Source organism: Hemiscyllium ocellatum, chromosome 23, assembly GCF_020745735.1.
Source record: "Hemiscyllium ocellatum isolate sHemOce1 chromosome 23, sHemOce1.pat.X.cur, whole genome shotgun sequence".
Classification (NCBI taxonomy): Eukaryota; Metazoa; Chordata; class Chondrichthyes; order Orectolobiformes; family Hemiscylliidae; genus Hemiscyllium; species Hemiscyllium ocellatum.
The window spans coordinates 57,197,003-57,215,524 of NC_083423.1; the positions used below are offsets into that span (position 1 = coordinate 57,197,003).

Consider the following 18,522-nt stretch of genomic DNA (forward strand, 5'->3'; position numbering starts at 1 on the left):
GTTTAATGTCACACCTCTAGGAATTCCTGTGCATGACTGTTTAGCCTGTCCTAAGATGGATGTGTTGTCCCAGTCGAAGTGGTGTCCTCCTTCATCTATGTGTAAGGATACTAGTGATAGTTGGTCATGTCTTTTGGAGGCTAGTTTCCTACCTGTGATATCTAGGAAAGGGAGTCTGTTGTTGTTCTCTTTCTCTTCTGTGAAATTTATGCCAGCAAGGATGTTGTTGGTGATCTTGTCAGTTTCCTCTAATTTGTTACATTTTGTGATGACAAATATGTCATCCACATAGCAAATCCAAAGTTTGGATTGGATTGTGGGGAGGGTGGTTCTTTAGAGTCTCTGCATTACTGCTTCTGCTAAGAATTCTGATATTGATGATCCCACAAGTGTTCCATTGATTCGTTTATAGGTCTTGTCATTGAAGGTGAAGTGGGTCTTGAGGTGCAAGGAAAGGTTTGGAGGGATAGGGGCCAAGTGCTGGCAGGCGGGACAAGATTGGGTTGAGATATCTGGTCGGCTTGGACCGAAGGGTCTGTTTCCATGCTGTACATCTCTATGACATACACTTAGCCGTCACATTCTGTTTAAACCATTTCAATTTGGTCTCCTGTTTAAGGTGGTCCTCCCCAAGCTAAGCTTTGATCATCTTTTATAATACCTACGTATTTCAGCATTAAATTTTGTTTGGTGTTATTGAGAAGCACTTTGAAATATTTTTCTATGTTAAAAAGTGCTATATCAATGCAAGTAGTACACTGCTCTGCAAGTAGGGACTGCATTTCACTCCTACCTCAGGGCTTGAATTTTACTGCGCACTCAAAGGGGTTCATGGATCCAAACTGTTGACATCTTCCATTACTTTTGTGGATGATCAAGAACCGACTGATGGGGCAGTCATTGGAAGGTTTGAATTTATCATGCTTTCAGCAAACAGGCCACATCTGGGCAATTTTTCACTTTAGTCAGATGTATTGGAGATGTATTGATGTAGCTCACATTGATAAAAAGTAATTCCTAGATTCCCTTTCATCAGCTCCATAACCAGCCTGTTAGCTTGGCCCAGCATCTCTTTGCTGTATCTATTGCAATCATTTCTTTAAGTGAGTGAATCAAATTGACTGAAACTTGGGTTGTGAGATGTTGTGGCTCTCGTGAGGACAAGATGGACCATCCACTTGAGGTTTAGTATTTACACTCTTTAGATTCTGCCATCAGAGGATAGCAGTACTAGGGAATATCTTGGAGACACCTCATATTGGTAGTCCCGTGTTGTTTCTACATTAGGTTAGCCTCCGGTTTTAGGGTGTACAGGAGTATGACAGGAGGGACACCTTTCAATGACTACCATTAGACTTTTAGCTTGATGGCAACATTAGACTTGATTTGAATCTACTCCACAACACAATGGAGAAATCCTGTTTTTACACTGAGGAGGTCATCTCAAGCAGAACTGTTCAGTGCTCATTCCATCCATTACTGTCTTGAACGGATGCCTCTGCAACAGGGAGATCAGTAAAACTAGGTAAAACATTTTCTCTCATAATCCAGCACACATTGTGTTGGGTTGCCATGTGCCTTGCCTGATGGAAGTATCACTACTAAGCCACTCTTGGTCATGGACAATTAAGTATGTTATATGCCCACTCCATCTTCAGTGCTTCCAAGTGGCACCCAGATTCACATATTTTAATCAACTTGTGCAGACGTGTTATTGATACCTTTGGAGCAAAAGGTCGTGAAGCTGAACAGTTTGGCACAAAGGTAGATTTGCTACCACTGTGATATAAGAGCCTTCTTTGAAAACAAATTTCACCATCTGCCATGGTTTGATTTGGACCCATTTGCACACACATTATTCTGGAATTTTGGATTGTGAAAATGCCATCACCACTCATTCTGTTCCAGTTCATAGCAAGGGGTACCGCTACTCATGTTTGACTTGATGCTCTGAGTTTAATGGGAATCCAGAGTCAATGTTGATGACTCCCATTGCTGCTCAGTTCCAAGAGGTACAGGCACCTTAGAGCTAGGTCTGTCCTGATAGTGGGACTGGGCAAAAGTGAGGACTCTAGGCCTCATTCCTGATGAAGGGCTTTTGCCCGAAACATCAATTTTCCTGACCCTCGGATGCTGCTTTTCCAGCACCACTCTAATCTAGACTCTGATATTGGGACCGGAGGACAGGATGTTGACCATGTGAGGCTGTTATTTATATTCTACGTATGGCAGCCCACTCAAGTTTTACTTTGATTAACATTCAAATAGCCTTTAATTCTATTTTCACTGACTGATTCCTGAAGAAGGGCTCATGCCCGAAACGTTGATTCTCCAGCTCCTTGGATGCTGCCTGACCTGCTGCACTTTTCCAGCAACACATTTTCAGCTTACTCATTGCAAAAAGGTAAACTCATCAGGCATCATAGTACCAAATCAACTGCTTTCACTCTTCATGCCAGTGGATAGATAGCGTAACACAAATAGTCCAACTGTCACAAATACCTCCACCCCACCCCCACTCAAAGACCCCCCCCCAGTCACGGACACCCCTTGGCTCCCCGCCCTCACTCTCAAATATCTTGAACTCCTTCCCCCGCCGGGAATACCTCCGGATGCCCTCCCGGTGTCACGGCCTTGCTCTCCTTACCCTAGACTCCGCACCCCACTCCCCATCTCTCACTCTCTCTACAGTCGGGGAAACACGGTCCCCGCCGCCGAAGCTTACCAGAGCCGACAACCCATCGCGCAGAGCTTCCACCGTGAGCGCGGCTGAAGCGGCAATGCGGCAGCTCTGGAAGTCCACGCTCAGGTTGAGCGACAAGTGCCGGGTGGTGAAGTCCCTCACCGACGTCCACGAACTGTTGTCCATCACCTCAGCAGCCATAGTCTTCTTTCGAGAGAACCGGCGGCAGCACTGCGCAAGCGTAGACGGCAGACCACAGTGCGCAGGCGCCGGGCCGGCCGGTTGCGTTAACGGCACTTGGCTCCTGATTGCTCAGTACTGATACCTTCCCAGGATGCACTGCATCACCCGCTCAATGCCCAGCACGTGGCGGGGATGGTCACAGCACGTGATGGGCCTGACCAATGGTGCTAGTGTAATGGGTTGGGGGTGAGTGGTTGTTTAGTTAGGGAATGGTGTGTGAAGTCATGGGCACAGAAAGGGATTATAGGCTAAAAGAAACCCTTATAATGTGTTCATTCATTCATCTGATATGGGTGTCACTGGTCATTCCTAATTACACAGAGGGCAGTTAAGAGTCAACTACATTGTAGTGTGTCTGGAGTCACATATAGGACAGACCAGGTAAGGGTGGCAGATTTATTTCCTTAAAGGACATTAGTTAGCCAGATGAGGTTTTCAAAGATTTCATGATCATTATTATGTCACAAGGAATTAAGGGCTACGGGGAGAATGCGGGTAAGTGGAGTTGAAATGCCCATCAGCCATGATTAAATGGTGGAGTGGACTCGATGGGCTGAATGGCCTTACTTCCACTCCTATGTCTTTTGGTCTTATTATTAGATTCTTATTTCAGATATTTTTAAATTGAATTGAAATTCCATCATCTGCCATTAAGAAAGGATACAAAGCGTCTTTATCTTTTCATGCCTAGGAAAATACCACACCAATGAATGAAACTTGAATTTCAATGATAAGAATGTGAGTTGTTTTGCTTGTCATAAAGCCAAAAGGGCACTGTGACACAGTCCCATTTCATAAACCTAACTATACTATTCAGATTTCTACAGACCTGAATTAAACTAATAAGGTGACACCAAGAGAAATTCATTCAATGCTCTCAGTTGGTGAAAATTTACCAAAGTTATCCGAGTGAAATTTTCACAAAGGTCGATGTGACTAATGGCAAATTCCTTTGGTTGAAAAGTCAAGGTTTGAGCAGCTTCTGTGTTTCTTGCTATAGTTATGAGTTTAGCTAAATAATTTCAAGAAGATGGGGTATCTTTCCTTTTGACAAAAAAAACTCTTTCTATCACTATTACCTCTTCTGCGGTCCCCACATTAATGTTTATCTTCAGTTTCCTGGTTATGGTTAAAGTTAAATTTGATCTGTGCTATTTTCCTTTTGATTTTCCTTTTTGGACTCTTATGAATCCCAATAATTAACAAATGCATGGATTGCTTCACAACTTGCAACAATCTCAAAGAAGGTGTACCCAACTTTATTACAAAGGAAAGACATTAGCCTTTGATTTCTTTTCTTCACCCTCCACACCTACCTTTCTGATCTGAAGACAGGATCTTGGAGCATTTTCAGTTTGCCACTCCTGAGGAATACTTGTCTTCCTTTCACTCTCTCATCCTCTCGAGTTTATTGGGATGACAGGAAAAAAAGTTTCGTTTTATGAATCCTCTCATAATCATCAGACATGCATCTCTCTGAATGCCACCAAGGTGGATAAATCCCCGGAACCTAATCAGGTCCAATAACTTTGTGGGAAGCTAGGAAAGTGATTGATGGGCTCCTTGCTGAGAGAAATTTGTGTCATTGAAAGCTGTGGATGAGGTGCTGGAAGACGTGAAGGTGGCTAATGTGCCTTTATTTAAGAAAGATGGTGAGGAAAGCTAGGAAACTACAGATGAGTGAGCCTGACATCAGTGGTGGGTAAGTTGTTGGAGGGGATTCTGACGGACAGGATTTACATGTATTTGGAAAGGCAAGAACTGATTAAGGATAGCATGGCTTTGTGTGTGGAAATTATGTCTCACTAACTTGATTGAGTTTTTTGAAGAAGTGACAAAGAAGATGATGAAGACAGTGGCGGACTTTGTCCCTATGGACTTCAGCAAGGCTTTGGATAAGGTTCTGCAGGACAGACTGATTAGCACAGTTAGATCACATGGAATCTAGGGAAAGCTAGGCATTTGGATACAAAATTGGCTTGAAGATGGAGGACAGAGGGTGGAGGTTGAGGGTTGTTTTTCAGATTGGAAACCTGTGATCAGCAGCTTACTGGAAGGATTGGTGCTGCGTTCACTGCTTTTCATCACTTATTTAAAAGATTTGGATGTGAATACAGGAGGAATGGTAAGTAAGTTTGCAGTTTACAACAAAATTCGTGGTGTAGTGGACAGCGATGAAGGTTATCTCAGAGTACAACGGAACCTTGATCTGATGGGCTGAGGAGTGACAGATGGAATTTAATTTAGATGAACGCAAGGTGTTGCTTTTTGGTAAGGCAAATCAGGGCATGACGTAGGCACTTAATGGTATGGTCCTGAGAAGTATTGCTGAACAGAGACCTTGGAATGCATGCTCATAATTCCTTGAAGGTGGAGTCACAGTTAGACAGGGTAGTGAATAAGGTGTTTGGTATGCTTGCCCTTATTTGTCAGTGCATTGAATATAGGAGTTGGATGGTCATGTTGCGGCTGTACAGGACATTGATGAGGACACCTTTGGAATAGTGCATTCAATTCTGGTCTCCCTGCTGTAGCAAAGATATTGTGAAGCTTGAAAGGGTTCAGAAAAAATTTACAACGATGTTGCCAATGTTGAAGGGTTTGAATTCTAGGGAGATGCTGAATAGCCTGGGGCCATTTACCCTGGAGTATAAGAGGCTGAGGGGTGACATTATAGAGATTTATAAAATCATGAGAGGATAGGGTGAACAGCCAGGGTCTTTTTCCCAGGATAGAGGAGTCCAAAACCAGTGGTCATAGGTTTAAGGTAAGAGGGACAAGATTTCTTAGGTCCCCTTTAAGCAACTTTCTCACGCAAAGGATGGTGGGTGTATGGAATGAGCTGCCAGAGGAAGTGTTGAAGACTGGTACGGTTACAGCATGATAAAGACATCTGGATGCTTGCGTGAATAGGAAGGGTATGGGGGATATGGGCCAAATGTTGGCAAATGGGACAAGATTAATTTAGGATATCTGGTTGGCATGGGTGATTTGGACCGAAGGGTCTGTTTCTGTGTTGTGCATCTCTATGATTCTGGTCTTCAACCCAAGATCCTACTAAAAAGGGCTTTAAATTCTTCCAGTAGAATTGTTTCACTAAGAGTTTTATACATGACCTTATGCTAAATCCATCTGTTAAAATTAAATTGCTGTATTCTTTCAAGTTTAATATAGGTTTGCACAGACTGCATTCTTAATTTTCTAAGCGTTTGCATGTATGCCTCAGGATCCAACTTCTATGCAGCTGGAATAGCCTTGATTATTGTATCATTATTTATAGAAACCTCCTATGGGTGTGATTTGTAAATTTTAATATTCATGGTTCTCAGCACCAGAGACACAGATTTGATTCCAGCCTCAGGTGACTGTCAGTGTGGTCGTAGAGTCATACCGGTCTCCCCAAGTTTGTGTGGATTTCTGCTAGGTGTTCTGGTTTCCTCCCACAGTTCAAAGATGAGGTGGATTTGCTGTGCTAAAAATGTCCTGGAGTGTCCTGGGATGTGCAGGCTAGATGGGTTAGCCATGCTAAGTACAGGGATAGGTCTGGGTCGGGGTTGGTTCCTCTTTGGAAGGTTGGTGCAGACTCGATGGTCTGAATAGACTCTTTCCTCACAGTAGGGATTCTCTAATTCATATGCTGGACCCATCCTACAGTGTGGAAACAGGCCCTTTGGCCCAATAAGTCCACACCGACCCGCCAAAGCGCAACCCACCCATACCCCTACACCTAACACTATGGGCAATTTAGCATGGCCAATTCATCTGACCTGCATGTCTTTGGACTGTGGGAGGAAACCAGAGCACCCGGAGGAAACCCACGCAAATGTGCAAACTCCACTCAGTCAGTCGCCTGAGGCAGGAATTGAACCCAGGTCTCTGGCGCTGTGAGGCATCAGAGCTAACCACTGTGCCACCGTGCTGCCCACAAATGTTCAGTTTTCATTTGACCACTTCATTTATTTCACTCTTTTCTTAACTGACATAAAGAATTGTCCATATCCTTTTCTTCAAATTTTGGTAGGTGTGTACAAACATAAATATTTCCTCACTGGAATTTAGATTATAATTACAATTTGCCCATTAGAGCCTTCATCAGCATTTAATGTCTTTTTTTTTGAAATTGCATAATTTTAAGCTGGTATTCCCTGGCTCTCTTCACTTTTCCCCTTTTGGAAATTCACGTTCAAGTTTCGTCAACTGTCTCCTGCTTTTTAAGTGACAGGCAATAGCCATCTACACCAACAGAAAATCTAACTGCCGCACTTTGAAATTCAGCGGTATCACCATCACTGAATCACCCACTGTTAACATCCTAGGGATTGTGTGAAGATGCTGGTGTTGGATTGGGATGGACAAAGTTTAAAAATCACACAACACCAAGTTACAGTCCAACACGTTTGCTTAAAAGTACAAGCTTTTGGTGTGCTGCTCCTTCGTCAGGTAGGTAGTGGAGTAGGATCTGAACTGAAAATGTGTTGCTGGTTAAAGCACAGCGGGTTAGGCAGCATCCAAGGAACAGGAAATTCGACGTTTCGGGCCAGAGCCCTTCATCAGGAATCCTGATGAAGGGCTCTGGCACGAAACGTCGAATTTCTTGTTCCTTGGATGCTGCCTAACCTGCTGTGCTTTAACCAGCAACACATTTTCAGCTCTGATCTCCAGCATCTGCAGACCTCACTTTTTACTCTAAGTGGAGTAGGATCATAAGACATAGAATTTATAGCAAAAGATCATGGTGTCATACATAATTGTTCAATTATATATTGTTCTGTTGCTTTAACATCTGAGCCTTATGATCGTAATCCACTGGTGTTGTGTGATTTTTAACTTTTATCCTAGGGATTAGCATTGGCCTGAAATGGAACTGGATTAGCCAAAAAGCACAGTGGCTACAAAAGCAGGTCAGAGGCTAGGATTGCTGCAGAGAATACTCACTACCTGACTCTCTAAAGCCTGATCTCAGGTGTGTGATGGCATATTCCCCACTTGCCTGGGTGGATGTAGCTCCAGCAACACTCAAAAAGTTGACACCATCCAAGACAAAACAACGTGCTTGATTGACACCACATCCATAAACATCCACTCCCTCCACCACCACCAATGCTCAATAAAAGCAGTGTGTACTATCTACAAGGTGCAGTCAGAATTTCACCCAAGAAGCTTGGACAGCATCTTCCAAACTCATAACAACTCCCATTTGGAAGGACAAGGATGGCAGAAGACGTTCACCTACAGGTTCCCATTCCAAGACACACACTGTTCTGACTTGGAAATCTATCACCATTCCTGAGTCAAAACCTGGAATTCTCTCCTTTAAGGGCATTGCAGGTCAACCTATAGCTTGGACTGCAGTTGTTCAAAAAGGCACCTTCACATCCTTAAGGCAACTAGCAACAAGCAATAAGTAGTAGTGAGCCAGCAACACCCACATGTAGGTAAATTAAAGAAAGAGAGACCCAAGGCCTGTAGCCAGAGTCAGTATGCACCTGGCTTTGGAATGGATATATTTTTCACCTGGTCCTGCTTTGGGATATACACCGAGGGGTTTGATCCATTCGTGATGTGAAAGGACAAGTCGCCAGTGAAATTTGTAGGCATTTATATTAGTAGCAGGTCTGCGGAATGACTTGTACCTTCCATCCACATGATGATAACAGGTGATATATTTATCAGTTGTTTTATAAAGTGTGCCAATACTGTAATGTATTAAGTCTCACTAATACTAAAATTCTGTAACCAGTATGAAGCCAGTTTTGAACTATTGCACAGACAGTTCAAAGAGACTTAAAGTTTATTAAATTGAAAGGTTAGAATGTGTGTTACAGCAACATTGTGCACGGTGAAAGAAACCTTTCATATCCATCGAAAAGATATGCTTTTTGAAAATGTGATCATTTGCTGCCCTCCTGTGGTCTAACTGAAGTTTGCAATAAATTCTCTCTGAGCCAGCCAACATTTACTCTGAACTGTACTTGCCATTCATTAGTCTTAAATTTACTTATAGACTCTCTACGGATTTTTGCACGTTATTGTTTAGGATAACAACACATTAGCATACTCCTGTGCCTCCAGCTTGCCGTAGTCATGTCACCTCTGCTATCTTAAAGAAACAGTAAAACAGTTGTCCTGCAAGGTCGTTACACTCATTGTTGGTCAACCTTCCAAAAACCCCTGCATCCTATCAAGGCATCTGAGAGCTAAGGCCAGAGCAAGTAACTGTCTTATTTTCAACAATAAGGTTGAAGAATCATTTGTGAGTAGTGCAGACTCTGCACCAACTGGTGACATCTGCAGTAATGATTGATAGGAATGACCGCAGCATAGTCCTACAGAGACGAAAGTCCCTCTTTTACATTGAGAATACCCTCCATCATGTTGTGTGGCACTATCATCGTGCTGAATGAGGCAGATTTTGAGCAGATCTTGAAATTCCAGACTGAGCAGCCATGAGGCACTGTGGGCCATCAACAGCAGCAGAATTGTACTCCAGCACAATCTATAATCTCTTGGCTTGGCATAACACCACTCAACCATTACTGTCAAGATAAGGTATCAACCTAGTTCAATGGTGAGTGCAGGAGGGAATGTCAGGAGCACTATCAGGCATACTTTAAAAATGAGGTAAAATTAGATGAGGCTGCACCAGTGAAGCATCAAGAAATAGACAGAGCTAAGTGATCCCACAACTGATTGATCTGAACTCTATTCCTGTTGCCTCCAGCCGTCGATGGTGATGGGCAATTAAGCAACTAACAAGAAAACAGTCTGCACAAATATCCCATCCTCAATGATTGAGAAGTCTAACACATAAATGCAGAAGATAAGGTTGAAGCATTTGCAACAATCTTCAACCAGAAGTGCCAAGTGGTTGATCCATCTCTGGCTCCTCCAATAGTCCCCAGTGTAACAGATACCAGTCTTCAGTCATTTTGATTCTCTGTGATTTCAAAAAACAGTTGGAGGCAACATATAGTGCAAAGACAATGGACCCTGACAACATCCCAAGAATAGTACTGAAGGCTATTCAGTAATAGATTTCTCTGGAACTGTTGTGTAATTGACTGGTATTTAAAGACTTAATACTGAATTCTGAATTGGGTTCCAATCTGATCATGTCATTTAGACCTGGGGGGGGAAAGAACTGAACTGCTTTCAAAGAAGATAAACCATTGAGGATCAACACTTGATTTTCTGCTCCAACACTTTACTTCATTTAGATCTCAGTATTGAATCCACAGCTGAGCCTGACCACTTGTCTTGTTTATTTTCCTCTTAGTAGAATACCCTTTTTTTTCTCTTTCACTCCTGAACTTACACCCATTCTGCATCACTATTTTACCTTCCTTTATGTTTTGCAGTGGGCTCTTTTTATGGAGCAGGCCAGATTCCTTCAAACTATTTTAAGAAGGTAGCCCAGACCCTAACTTTGATTTTTTTTAAAAGGCAGATGAAAAACCAGATATTCCAGAAGTGATTCAGCTGGTCAAACCACTCTGCTTTAAACGAAACAATTTGTTTAAACTCTGCGGATGAAACACAAACAAAAGAAAACATAATTTAGAATAACTTGATTCATTGAAAAACAAATGACTCTATCGCAGCTTAATGAAGGAGATGTTCCAAACCCCGCAACATCCCATAAACTCACCCCTTGGCAAAAGGTAAATTCAAACACAGGTTCTTACAGGAAGGAGAGATTTCAGAGAGAAAGTCCAGCCAAGATCTCTGTTGAAGCATGGAACCTCTTTTCATTGTAGCTGTCCTTACCCTCAACAACTTTTCCTTAAACTCCTTCCATTCCTTCCAAATCAAGGGGGTGGCCATGGGCACCCAGATGGGCCCTAACTACGTCTGCCCCTTTGTTAGCTATGTAGTGGATGGCACGGTGGCACAGTGGTTAGCACTGCTGCCTCACAGCGCCTGAGACCCGGGTTCAAATCCCGCCTCAGGCAACTGACTGTGTGGAGTTTGCACGTTCTCCCCATGTCAGTGTGGGTTTCCTCCGGGTGCTCCGGTTTCCTCCCACAGTCCAAAGATGTGCGGGTCAGGTGAATTGGCCATGCTAAATTGCCCGTAGTGTTAGGTAAGGGGAATATATAGGGTAATGGGTGGGTTTCGCTTCGGCGGGTCGGTGTGGACTTGTTGGGCCGAAGGGCCTGTTTCCACACTGTAAGTCTAAGTCTAATCTAATCTAATCCCTGTTCACTACCTACATAGGGACAATGTCCCAACTCTTTCACCATTACATCGATGACTGCACCGGTGCAGCATCCTGCACCCAGGCTGAACTGGAGCAATTCATCAACTCTACCCACAACTTCCACCCCACCCTCAAATTCACTTGGTCCATCTCGGACACCTCCCTCCCCTTCCTTGACCTCAACATTTCCACCTCCGGTGTCAGTCTCCAGACGGACATTTACAGCAAACCCACAGACTTCCATAACTACTGGATTACACTTCCTCCTATCCAGTATCCTGCAAAAACTCCATCCCAATTCCTCCGCATCTGCTCGGCTGAGGAGACATTCCACTATTTTGAACAATGTGCGTTTCCTCCCTCTGTCGTTCAGACAGCTTCCACTGCACCACCTCCATTCCCCATTCCATTGCTCTAAACCACCCCCGCCTAACGCAATAAAGACAGAGTCTTTACCCCACCAGTGTCTGCATCCAACGCACCATCCTGAAACACTTCCCCCAACTCCAACTAGACCCCATCACCAAGGAGATCTTACCATGCCCACTCCTTTCCGCCTTCCACAAGGACTGTTCCCTTCGACAGTCCGTGGTTTGCGCCACTCTCCCCACCAACCTCTCTGAGCCCCCAGGTGTCTTCCCCTGCAACCAGAAAAGATGCAAAATCTACTGGCACACCATCCCCATCGTCTCCACCCAGGGCCCCAAACAGCCCTTCCAGGTGAGACAGATGAGACCTGCCTCTCTTTCACCCTAGTTTACTGCATCAGGTGCTCCCGATGTGATACTCTACACAATAGGGAGACCGAACGTAAACTTGGGGAACGGTTCACCAAACATCACAGCTGTGCCCGCAGGGGCCAACCGGACCTCTTAGTCATACCATTTCAATTCCCCTTCCCACTCTGTTTCTGACATGGCCAGTGGGCGGCACGGTGGCACAGTGGTTAGCACTGCTGCCTCACAGCGCCAGAGACCCGGGTTCAATTCCCGCCTCAGGCGACTGACTGTGTGGAGTTTGCACGTTCTCCCCGTGTCTGCGTGGGTTTCCTCCGGGTGCTCCGGTTTCCTCCCACAGTCCAAAGATGTGCAGGCCAGGTGAATTGGCCATGCTAAATTGCCCGTAGTGTTAGGTAAGGGGCAAATGTAAGGGTAGGGGTATGGGTGGGTTTCGCTTCGGGTCGGTGTGGACTTGTTGGGCCGAAGGGCCTGTTTCCACACTGTAAGTAATCTAATCTAATCCTTGGCCTCCTCCATTGCCACAATGCATTACAGTGCAAATTGGAGGAACAACACCTCATCTTCAGCCTGGGCAGCCTACAGCCCAGAGGACTCCACATTGAATTCTCTAATTTCAAATAACCTTCCTTCCCATCCCCCTGACTCCCTTCCCAGCTCCTCCCCCTCTTCCACTCCTCTCTGCCACCAACTGGATTTGTTCCTCCCATTGACCAACTAGCTCGTACCTTCTGCATCTTCACCTATTCCCACTTCACTATTCTTGAACCCGCCACCCTCTTTACCTGCAACTCCCCCCCCCCCCCCCCCCCCCCCCCAACACCACCCCCAGTCCTGAAGAAGGGTTACATCTGAAATGTCGACTTCGCCACCTCGTGATACTGCCTGGCTTGCTGCGTTCTTCCAGCCTCCTGCCTGTCTACTTTGGATTCCAGCATCTATAGTTTTCTTTTGACTCTAGATCTCCAGCAGTTTTCGACTCCTTGTTAAAACTAAACTAAACTAGAAAAATAACCTGAACTGCGACACTGGCCATTCCCCTTCCATTTTTTTTCAAATAGCCATTCCAGAACGTCTCCCTTTACAAACAGTCTTGAAAAAATCAAGGACAACATAACCTTGTTAAAGGGGCAGCATCATCACAGCACTTCCATCATCTGTTCCCCTCACAACTTATCTTTTAAAATCATTAAAAACACACTATTTTCTAATTCCTTCCAGTTCTGAAGTAGAATCATATCACACTTAAGAGTTGACTCTGTTTCCCTCACAGATGCTGCCGCCCTGCTGAATTTTTCCAGCCCTCTCTGTGTTTGTTTCAGATTTGCAGCATATGCAGTATTTTGCTTTTATTTGAGCAACATCGCTATCTTGCAAAGTTAACCATTTAAAAAAAGGCTTTGCTGTACAACATATTTAAAGGTCTTTTAGGCAATGAAAGTAAAGCACCATCGAAATATTGCAGAATTGAAAAGCTTTAAAGATCTTCGAGTAAAAAATGAGGTCTGCAGATGCTTTAAAGATTAAATGATCACATTAGGGAGAGATGCTAGGAGAAATAATATTGCTAGGAAGATTTAATTTCAGAGTTGCACCAAAAAAGCGCAGAATTGGGCATCTTAAAGAAATAGTTTTCAGATAAAGAATTGCTTCCAGAAAAAAAAATACTAAATACAAACATGTGTTTTCTTGTTCAGCTGCAGATTCAGTTGGGATTGTAACTGATGATGCTAAGGCTCTCTAAGGAAATAAAGAAAATATTGATACTTTTGATGAAGGTCTACGATCTTTTGACAATCATTTTAATCATAGAACAAAATATTTTTAAGAAGGAAAATTTAACAGAAGAGTTCAGGTGGTCCACAGATAATTTCATTAATGTATAGATTAGTGAGAAATGTGTTTGTGGAGGTATTAAAACAGAATTCATAATATTCAGAATTATTGATGAGCCTTCATCAGACTTAATATTGTCCAAAGAAGATTTGACTTTGGAGAAATCTTTCGGATGGTGGTAGATTCAGAAATCAGAAAGAATTAATCCAGAGGGGATGATTAGTGTTGTCGTGAGAAAGCAGCAGAATCTGGTAACTTTGTGAGGTACAAACCTTAAGCACGTCCACACATGAGAAGCAAGTCCACAGAGTAGGCCAAACAGCAGATGTGAAGGATCAGTTTTCATGGAATACGTAAGTCTCACAACCATAACAGAGCAAAGCTGATATAAATTAACTTCCGAAAGATAGGCAAAATAAAACATAGTAACAGTGCAGCAAAATCACAAAAACCAATACTCCTGAAGATTCTGGTGAGGTAGAGCAACCTGCAAAAAAAAGCCACATCCAATGAATTCCTTAGGTAAAAACAATGACTGCAGATGCTGGAAACCAGATTCTGGATCAGTGGTGCTGGAAGAGCACAGCAGTTCAGGCAGCATCCAATGAGCAGCAAAATCGACGTTTCGGGCAAAAGCCCTTCATCAGAACTAAAGGCAGTGAGCTGGAAGCATGGAGAGACAAGCAATGAATTCCTTAGCAAAGTTGGTAGTCCAACCAATTTTTTTTGTCAATAAGCAAGTTATGTGAATGGGTGTGTGGAATCTGAGGAGGAAAGGGAAGATCTTAATAAATACTTTGCTTCAGTTTTCACTAGTGAGAGGGACCTTGTTGTTTATGAGGACAGCGTGAAGCAGACTGAAATGCTGGAAAAGGTTGATGTCAAGAAGGAGGATGTGCTCAAAATTTTGAAAATCTTGAGGATAGATAAATCTTCTGGGCCAGACGGGATATACCCAAAGTTACTACGGGAAGTGAGGGAAGAGATTGCTGCATTTTTGACGATGATCTTTGCATCCTCACTGTTCACTGGAGTAGTACCAGATGATTGGAGGGTTGCACATCTTATTCCCTTGTTCAAGAAAGGGAAAAGAGATAATACTGGGAACTACAGACCATTCAGACAAATGTCGGTGGTGGGCAAATTATTGGAGAGGATTCATTTATGATTATTTAGAAAAGCAATGTTTGATTAAAGATAGTCAGCATGACTTTGTGACAGACAGGTCATGCCTATCGAGCCTTATTGAATTCTTTGAGGATGTGACAAAATACATTGATGAAGGTAGAGCAGTGGATGTGGTGTATATGAAACTTAGCAAGGCATTTGATAAAGTTCCCCATGGTAGGCTCATTCAGAAAGTAAGAAGACACGGGATACAGGTAAATTTCGCTGTCTGCATACAGAATTGGTGGCCCATAGAAGATAGAGGGTGGTGGTAGATGGAAAATATTCAGCTGAGTGCTTGTGACCAGTGAAGTTCTGCAGGGATTATTAAATTGTTCAGATTAAGTTACTTTATCCACACCACAAAGTCTCTTCTCTTCTCTTTTCTCAGACGTGTCAAAGAGATATACAGATCCATCTAAGGTAATACAAAACATTGCCAGATATCTCAGAGAGTACTGGATCCTGATCTCCCTCAGTCTTTTCTGATGCCATCGTCGGATTTTCGTTTTCTTTTTCAGATTACCGCCATTGAAAAGTCCGGGAAGAACATAACCTTAGCCCTCGTAAACGAGGGGCTTTGAATCCTTCCCCTGGATTCTGGAAACTTCCACGATTGTCTCTATAGTGATGAAACCACACCAAGATAGGACGAGGCTATTGGTCCAGACCTGACCTCCGCACCATGACCTAGTGACCCCTCTCAATCTTCAAGCTTCTCATTCCTGCCTTCAAGCTAAGGAATTTCAGCAGCAGTCCTCAATAAATTCCACTGGCTGCTCACCTTCCTTACCTTCCGGCAGACCGACGATCTGAATTTTTTTTCTCCTGCCTCTATTCTCGAGGTCATCAACCTGGTCAAGCAAATTACAGACCTGCATCTCCAGGGCCTGGATCCTATCCTTTGGAGGAATCGGTATCAGCTTTCACCACTATGACTCTGCATTCTACCTCATCCATCCTTTTCTCGAGGTCTCCCAGCTGCTGTTTATGCCTCTGCAGCATGATAGAGATTGGGACCAGCTTCTCCTGTATCTGCATCCCCAACATCTCGAGATTGTGTGAGCTCCTTTCCCAGGACCCAGTAGGAAATCAAGTCTGAGAATCCTGCAGCAGCCTGGCCTTGGACATGTCTCCTCCCTTCTTCCCTGGACAGTGAAAGCCAAGGTAAGTTGCTCTCAAATAGTTTGCTGGGTTATCTATGACTTTTCCAGAGTGCCAGGATATCACTGTGATCTGAGCAGGGCGGGTTAGGACTTCATCCCGCTCACAATTTGATGCGGAGCTTTGCAACGTGATCTTCCTAGATCACCACCATCTTGGACCTCTCCTCTATGTTTATTTAAAGCTTGACCATAGTGGGAGTATCACTGTTTTCACATCAAAAACCATGAGTGAACAAACACTGCTCACAACCTACGGGAGTGCAACTACATGATCAAGGACGTGTACCACTGAAGGTTAAGGGTATAAGCAACTCCATAACACAGTGTAAGAAAGTAGAAAATATTTACATGAGTGACAAGCAAGAATTCTCAGTCTTGACCATGACTACATGTGTTGACCTTAACTACATTCAAATAGCAGAGGGAATTCAGAGCATTTTATACTTGACAATGAATAAGTCAAAAGCTCATGAGTTATGCCAAGCTTGTTCAGAGAGATGTTAGTCAGTCAACTGGTCAAGGAACTGCCAGTTGTGGAACTACAGATCAGGGAAATGTTAGCCATTGAACAGTTGTTGAACAATTGGGCAAGGAACAACTGGTAAAAGATTTCATTGGGCTTCCTTAACCAACGGCAAAGCCCAAAACAAAGAAAGAACCTGTTCAGATATCAGTTTGGCCCTTCCAAACTGCTTCACCATTCAATAAGATCATGGTTGATTCTACATTTCTCACATCCACTTTCCTGCCCTTTCCTTGTGACCCTAGATACCCCTACTGATCAAAGATCCATCCCTCTCGGCCTTAAAATTACACAAGGATTCAGCCCCACAGCTCCCTATATGGCAAGGTGTTCCAAAAATTCAGAACCCTCTGGGAGAAGAAATTCCTCCTCGTCTCAATCTTAGATTGGGGCCCCTTTGTCCTGAGATTGCCTTCTGGTCTTAGACTGTCTCATGAGGGGAAACATTCTCTAGCGTTTACTTTGTCAAGCCCCTGAAGAATCCTATGTTTCAATGAGCTCACCTCTCATTCTTCTAAACTCCAGTGAGTATCCTCTTTGGCCACCGGTGAGGTTCCAGAGGACTGGATAATACTCCATGTTGTCCCATCGTTTAAAAAGGGTAGCAGGGATAATCCAAGCATTACAGGCCTGTAAGCCTGAAGTCAGTGGTAGGGAAATTATTGGAAAAGTTTCTCAGGGATAAGATCTATACATATTTAGAAGCAAATAGACTTATTATTGATAAACAGCATTGTTGTGTGTGGGGGAGATCGTGCCTTACTAACTTTGATTTTTTTTTAAAGGAGGTAATGAAGATGATTGAGAAAAAAGCAGTTGATGTTGTCTACATGCACTTCAGTAAAGCCTTTGACAAGATTCTTCATAGCTGACTGGTATAAAAGGTGAAGTTATGTGGTTTCAAGGTTGAGCTGGCAAAATGTATGCAGAACTGGATTAATCATAGGAGAGAGATGGTAGTGATGGAAGGATGCTTTTCAGATTGGAAGGTTGTGACTAGTCCCCATGACTTGTCCTACCTGCCTATCTTCTTTTCCACCTATCCACTCCACCCTCCTCCCTGACCTACCATCTTCATCCCCTCCCCCACTCACCTATTGTACTTTATGCTACTTTCTCCCCACCCCCACCCTCGTCTCATTTATCTCTCCATCCTTCAGGCATTCTGCCTGTATTCCTGATGAAGAGCTTTTGCCCGAAACATCGATTTTACTGATCCTTGGATGCTGCCTGAACTGCTGTGCTTTTCCAGCACCACTAATCCAGAATCTGGTTTCCAGCATCTGCAGTCATTGTTTTTACCGGTTGTGTTCAAAGAGATCCGTGCTCCGAGCTCTGCTGTTCATGGTCTTTATAAGTAATTTGGAGGAAAGCACAGCTGGTCTAATTAGTAAGTTTGCAGACAATACAAAGATTGGTGGAGTTGTGGATAGTAAGGAGGATTATCAGAGGATACAAGAGGATATAGATCAGTTGGAGGTGTGGACAGAAAAATGGCAGATGAAGTTTAGTTCCGACAAATGGGAGGTGATGCATTTTGGAAGATGGAAACTATACAGTGAATGGCAGAACCATTAGGAGTTTTGATATGCAGAAGGATCTGGGTGTGAAGTTCACAGATCACTGAAGCTGGCAGTGCAGGTAAGTAAGGTAGTTTTATAAAAAGGCCTACGGCAGGCTTGTCTTCATTGATAAGGACATTAATTATAAGGATAAGCAAGTTGTGCTGCAGCTTTATAGAACATAAATTCGGCCATGCTTGGAATATTGCATACAGTTCTGGTCACTATGCTACCAGAAGGATGTGGTTGCTTTGGAGAGGATACAGCAAAGGCTTACCAGGGTATTGCTTGGTATGGGGGATTAAAGCTGTGAAGAAAGGTTGGATAGACTGGGTTTGTTTTCACTGGAACGCACAAGGTTGAGGGGCAACCTGATAAAAGTTAATAAGATTGTGAATGGCACAG

General features: G+C 43.6%; 1 protein-coding gene across 1 annotated transcript in view; it reads right to left on the reverse strand.

Moving 5' to 3' along the window:
• lta4h (leukotriene A4 hydrolase) overlaps window positions 1-2,898 on the reverse strand; it is a 67,603-nt gene extending 64,705 nt beyond the window's left edge. The window contains exon 1 of the mRNA XM_060843283.1: window positions 2,726-2,898. Within this exon, the coding sequence (XP_060699266.1) occupies window positions 2,726-2,884 (159 nt within the window). The 5' untranslated portion in view covers window positions 2,885-2,898. The remainder of the gene's footprint in view (window positions 1-2,725) is intronic.
• Window positions 2,899-18,522: the final 15,624 nt, after the last annotated feature.